Genomic DNA, 6,709 nt, shown 5'->3' with positions numbered 1-6,709 from the left:
TTGCGGCCAACAGCGACGCCTGCTTATTCATACATATTAAGTTAGTCTCCTATAACAAAGGATTGATCCTCTGTCCGGTTCTTCTCGCCGAACACCGGACAGTGTCTCAGGGGCTACTGTCTACATGGGGTTTTTCTCTTTCTACGTCACTTACCTCAAAACCTGTCAACAGGTTGCTACAGGCTTCATTCAGTCCACTCTTGGCGGACTAAACCTTCTCGATCACCGCACCCATAAGGACACGGTGCTCGTCCACAACGGAGGCGCCTCGTAGCGCCTCCATCAGGTTATCTGGCACCCCTGGTTGGACAGGGGCCACCGGTGGAATCGGCGCACCCCCTCCTTCGAAGGGGGCTGCTCGCCCGACTCCGGAGCCATATGGGTCTCCGGAACCGTATTCGGCTGAGGGCCGAACTGAATACGGCCCTCTTCACCAGTCTCCATGGGGATCTGCTCCCCCACATGTCCGGCAGCGGAGGTCTCGCCTTGTGGCGCCTCCCGGACAGCGTCCTGGGCTCCTCCCCGGCTCGGAGCGGTCCTCCGGGACAACACTTCGGTGTCGTCCCTGGCCCCGAGGGAATAAGCGGGCGGCGGTGACATGCTGGCCATTTCCGCCGGATCCAACGAGCCTCCAGATAAGGATTGCTGGATGTGGTCACGGGCCGGACTGCAATAGTACAGTTAACCATATCAAGATGACAAAGAGAAAAGGCCGGATATACGGGCATGTACGAGTCATGAAACTTACGATGCGGCCTAGGGCTTAGTGCGGGGGCGTCGTTCCGGACTGCTGTCAACGTCCCACGCGGTGTTGACCGCGGGGACGCCCTTCCCCTTCTTGGGCGTTTCCGCCTCCAGATGCGCGGAAGCCGCCCTCTTCTTCTTTCTCTCCTCGGGGGGAGGGTTGTTCTCCTCCTCCTCCTCTTCCTCGTCATTGTCCTTAGGGACAGAGGAATGGGCTTCTTCGTCTTCGGACGTCACGTCCGAAGTACCCTTGCGACGGGGGCCACTCTTGGCCCCCTTGGCCTTTTTCTTGGCCTTCTTCTCCAGCGCCTTATAGGGTGTCGGCACCAGCATCTTTGCCAGACGCGGGATGACCGGTTCTTCGGGTAGCGGAGCCGGACACTGGATCCGCTTCGCCCTCTCCATCCAGTCCTGAAAAAGCAATAATAAAAGCTCAGGCATCATCCTCAAAACAAGCAAGTAGGGGATACGTTAAAAATAACATACCTCACTGGCGAGGTGCTTAACGTCGTGCCCGCGGTCTGAATCTGTGGCCGGCGGTTTCTTGTTGCCCTTAAAGAGCAACTTCCAGGCTCCTTCGTGAGTGGCTTCGAAGAGCCTCACCAGGGTCTGATGCTTCTTCGGATTAAACTCCCATAGAGGGCAGCTCCTGCGCTGGCAGGGGAGGATTCGGCGAACCAGCATCACCTGGATTACATCGACGAGCTTGACATTCTTGGCTATCATGCTTTGAATGCGCGTCTGCAGCGCAATCAACTCATCGGGCGAGCACCAGTCCGGGCTTTTCTCGACCCAGGAGGTGAGTCGCATGGGAGCACCGGAGCGGAATTCGGCAGCCGTTCCCCAGGTGGTGCCGCGGGGTTCTGTGATATAGAACCATTGTTTCTGCCACTCCTTTACTGTCTCGACGAAAGTACCTTTCGGCCAGGAGACGTTGGACAGCTTACTCACCATGGCTCCCCCGCACTCCGCGTGCTAGCCATCCACCACCTTCGGCTTCATGTTGAAGACTTTGAGCCATAGCCTGAAGTGGGGTTGAATGCGGAGGAAGGCCTCACACATGACGATAAACGCCGAAATGTTGAGGAAGGAGTTCGGGGACAGATCGTGGAAATCTATCCCGTAATAATACATCAACCCGCGGACGAAAGGGTGGAGTGGAAACCCTAGTCCGCGGAAGGAATGAGGGATGAAAACCACCCTCTCGTTGAGCTTCGGCGTGGGGACGATTTGTCCCTCGGCCGGCAGACAGTGGGCGATTTCCTTTGCCAAATATCCGGTCGCCCGAAGCTCGGTAATGTCCTCCTTGACGGAGGAGACCATCCACTTGCCCTGACCTCCGGATCCGGACATGGTTGAGTGCTAGCTTGAGTGGAAAGGAGATAAGAACTTGGGCGCTGGAGCTCGAGATTGGAAGCGCGGAGATAGAGAGAAGGCGTGAGAGAGGAAGAGGGAATCCTTATCCCCTTATAAAGGCTGTGAATATTGAACGCCTCCCCACTCGCCTTAGAATTCGCCTGTTTCCAAGGGCTGTATAAATGGCACGGTTGGGTTACCCATGCCCGCATTGATGAGAATCCCACGATAAGGGGACACGATCTCTGCTTTGACAAGATATGCCAATGGCAACCGCGTCTCGGGACGTGGGGCGTCGAACACAAAAGCGGTTTGGAATTATGACCGGTCAGACATAATGTCGTGCTACAAATAGTTGTCAGCGGATGGAACTTGTAAAGTTATATTCTCTCTGCGGTTGTGTATGGTGTGTGTGACAGGTCCGGATACTATCATCGCATCTGAAGACTATCTTGAAGTTCGGATAGAAGGGAACCTGCAATGTCGAAGACAATCTGCGTGCCGGACTCCTCGTCATTGAAGCCAGGTTCAGGGGCTACTGACGGAGTCCTGGACTAAGGGGTCCTCGGGCGTCCGGCCTGTTATTCGTGGGCCGGACTGATGGGTTGTGAAGACATGAAGGCCGAAGACTATACCCGTGTCCGGATTGGACTCTCCTTGGCGTGGAGGGCAAGCTTGGCGACCAAATATGTAGATTCCTTCTTGTGTAACCGACTCTATGTAACCCTAGATCCCCCCGGTGTCTATATAAACCGGAGGGTGTAGTCCGGAAAGGATACATTCATTACCATAGTCATACAGGCTAGACTTCTAGGGTTTAGCCATTACGATCTCGTGGTAGATCAACTCTTGTAATACTACTTTGATACAACAAACCCATCCGAGAGAGCGGGCATTTCCTTCTTTGAAAGGACTACTTTGATACAATAAACCCATCCGAGAGAGCGGGCATTTCCTCAGTGGACCACTATTGTCAAGACAATACCCAACCCTGTCGGAGGGAAGAGGAAAAGATTTGCCCAAGAGCAAGAGAGTGCTAGGAAGGATATCGAGCGTGCCTTTGGTGTTTTGCAATCTTGATGGGGCATCGTTCGGTATCCTGTTAATACCTGGAGCACACAGAAACTGTGGGAGGTGATGACTGCTTGTGTGATCATGCACAATATAATCGTAGAAAACGAACGCCTGGAACGTCTGTACGATCAAGGATTTCAGTTTCAGGATGAGAATGTTGTGCCTGAGCATGGAGGAGCGGCAACGTTTGAACAGTTCACCCAATTTCATCATGACATGCGTGATTGGGAAACTCACATGCAACTGCAAAATGATTTGGTTGAGCATATGTGGGCTCATGTTGTCAACCAATAGATGTATCTTCTTTTATTCATTTGCAAAACTATGTGAGAACTATGTGAGACATTTTTATTTTTATTCGGCTTGTAAAACTATGCTATTTTATTCGGTTCAAACTATATTATTTGACTATATGTTTAAATGCAAATTCATCGCTGCAAAATAGGACGGCCAACCGGCCATGCCGGCACATATAGGTCGGCGTGTTGGTGCGCTGCCGACCTATATCTAAAACAAGGCGTACGCCGACCCAAACAGACAAAAAGCGAATGAAATCGCCGTCCGTTTGGGTCGCCCAATTGGAGTTGCTCTTATAACTTCGCCGGTTCCTCCTCTTCTTACTAAATGAAACGTAGCGCCGGTACATTTTGTCAGAAAGAAGATAACGGAGGAAACGACGCCGTGAGAGTAAAGAGACGAAGATCGTGAGGCTGAAACCAATCGCATCCGACGGTCCAGGTAGGGCCACGGGAGACGATATTTTCCTACGCCAGCCTCGTTGATCATGCATGCATGCCTAGCGGCTCCAAAAATAGCACCGTTTGTGTACGGCGCCTAACGTAATCGAGGAAGATTACACGAAATCGATATCCTTCCAACTCACTCCAGTCGGTTTGGACTTTAGGACATCGATCGATCGACCACGTCACGTCTGAGTACAGCGAGCTCATCCCCGGCCTGTATAAATGGAGGTGTGCCACTCACCTGAAGCTCCAGGCCACCTCGAGTTCAAGTAGACGACGCAGTGGTGAACTACGAGTGTGCTACCTAACACTACCACGTACCACCATGGTGCATCAAGCTCAGGGCCTGCTCGTGCAGGAGGTGGCCGCCGACGGGGAGCTGCCGAGCCGCTACGTGCTCAAGGAGCAGCAGGGCCGCCCCGCCGCCGCCACGGCCGCCGCCGCACAGCGTGCCGCTCCATCCATCCCCACCGTGGACGTGAGCCGCCTTGCCGACGCTGACCCCGGCGAGGCCGACAAGCTCCGGTCGGCGCTCGGCTCCTGGGGCCTCTTCGCGGTGACCGGCCACGGCATGACGGACCCGTTCCTCGACGCGATCCTCGGCGCGGCGCGAGGGTTCTTCCACCTGCCGACGGAGGCGAAGCAGGAGTACAGCAACGTGGTCGACGCCGACGACGGCGGCCGCAAGTTCCAGCCCGAGGGCTACGGCGTCGACCGCGTCGACACCGACGAGCAGATCCTCGACTGGTGCGACCGGCTCTACCTCCAGGTCCGGCCGGACGACGCGCGGCAGCTCCGCTTCTGGCCGACCCACCCGCCGGACCTCGCCGAGCTCCTCAAAGAGTTCAGCGTGGAGGGCGAGAAGGTGGCCAAGCTCGTCGTCACGGCCATGGCGAGGTGCCTGAGCTTCGAGGATGGGTTCTTCGTGGACAAGGTCGGCGAGCGGATGCCGTCGTACGCGCGGTTCACCTACTACCCGCCCTGCCCGCGCCCGGACCTCGTGCACGGGCTCAAGCCCCACACCGACAACTCCGTGGTCACCGTGCTCCTCCTCGACGAGCAAGTCGGCGGCCTCCAGGTTCTGAAAGATGGCAGCTGGGTCGACGTGCCGGTGCTGGGCGACGGCCGACACCAGCTGCTGGTCGTGGTCGGCGACGAGATGGAGATCATGAGCAACGCGGCGTTCAGGGCGCCGGTACACCGGGTGGTGGCGCCGGGGGAGGAGGCGGAGCGGGTGTCGCTGGCGGTGTTCTACCAGCCGGAGCCGGACAAGGTGCTCGAGCCGTCGCCCGAGCTGGTCGACGGGGAGCGGCCGGCGATGTACAAGAAGCTCCAGGCCAAGGTCTTCGCCGACGGCTTCTGGGACGCGTTCGCGCTCGGGGAACGCACCATCGACTTCCTCAAGGTCAAGGTCGACGCCGTCGATCCGCCGGCGGCGGCCGTTTCCGGCGCTTGATTGTATTGAACTATTGAAGCCTCCATGAGCGCTCCATGGATCCATATGTATGCAAATTGCACGCACGGAGTGTTGATTGTATTTGCAGATTATGTGTGTAATTTACTCAATGAAAAAAATAGCGTGCTACAACAAAATAGCGCCGACCTCAAAATATGCTATTAGCATGCTATATCGCGCTATAGCGTGCTATTAGCGAGACGTTCTACACTGATATATTTAGCGAAACAATTCTCAATATGTTATAGCGTGCTATTAGCGAGGTTATAGCGTGCTATTTTTTTCAGTGAATTTACCTGGTGTCCATGTATCGATCGTTCCCAGTTCCATGGGGGCGGCTTCAATACTATCAATAATAAATCAATCAATGAGAGTTGCTCTACTTCTGTAAGGGTCTCTTTGATTCACAGAAAAAGCTGATGAAAAACATGAGAATAGGACACCCTTCATATATTTAGGAATGATACATAGTAAAAAATGGAGAAATCTGGATTGAGTTTGAGAGAAAAGGAAAGAAACTTTTAAATCCATAATATAAACCCCTTCTGCATTCCTATGCATAAACAATAAGGGAAAAAATCATAAGTTGCGTAATGGCAATCTAATACTACCTTTGCGCCTGTTTGAACTTTGATTTGGCTATGATTTTGGAATTCATGTATTTTTTTCGATCCAGGCAACCAAGAAGACATTCCGCAAAAATCACGTGTTTTCATAATCCCTTTATTTGCACATGCAATCCTAACATATTCCTATTTTTCTCCTATTCCTACCTTTTCGTAATCCCGTGAGACAAAAAAGCCCTAAGTATTACACTCTCCTTCCATCTATACAGGGTCTAATGCGTTTTTTGAGGCTAACTTTGACCAAATGTGAGAGTAATAATATACGACATGCAACTTATACAAAGCATATGATCAAATTTGTATGTGAAATGAGGTTCCAATGATATAATTTTCACATTATACATCTCATGTACTATTAATCTTGTCAATAGTCAAAGACGGTTTTGAAAAACGCATTAGGTCCTGTATAAATGGAAGGAGGGAGTACTGCTTTTACCATAAGATGGACATCCACTTGATACTCATGCAATTTGAGTTTGGTTCTACAGGACTGACTCATGCAATTTGAATGCCATGTTACCAACACAATCTTTGATTTGAGTACTGAACTTAGAATATTTTTTCTTTTGCAATTATTGACTAATAAAATACTAGATGGTTACAGAGGAAGTTGTTCTTGTTCGGCCTTCGTCTTGAAAGAAAATCCATGTTACAGAACGGTAATGCTACACGCACGGACCTATGATTACGGAATCAACGGAATGTACTTA

General features: G+C 52.3%; 1 protein-coding gene across 1 annotated transcript; it reads left to right on the top strand.

Annotated features, from left to right (window-relative positions):
* Positions 1-4,155: 4,155 nt before the first annotated feature.
* On the top strand, positions 4,156-5,755 carry LOC123169562 (flavonol synthase/flavanone 3-hydroxylase). The gene has a single exon (XM_044587428.1). It carries the CDS (start codon positions 4,243-4,245, stop codon positions 5,371-5,373), a length of 1,131 nt encoding a protein of 376 aa, XP_044443363.1. The 5' UTR covers positions 4,156-4,242; the 3' UTR covers positions 5,374-5,755.
* Positions 5,756-6,709: the final 954 nt, after the last annotated feature.

The sequence above is a fragment of the Triticum aestivum genome, chromosome 7D, assembly GCF_018294505.1.
Source record: "Triticum aestivum cultivar Chinese Spring chromosome 7D, IWGSC CS RefSeq v2.1, whole genome shotgun sequence".
In the NCBI taxonomy this organism is placed as follows: domain Eukaryota; kingdom Viridiplantae; phylum Streptophyta; class Magnoliopsida; order Poales; family Poaceae; genus Triticum; species Triticum aestivum.
This window is presented reverse-complemented; position numbering and strand designations above follow the sequence as displayed.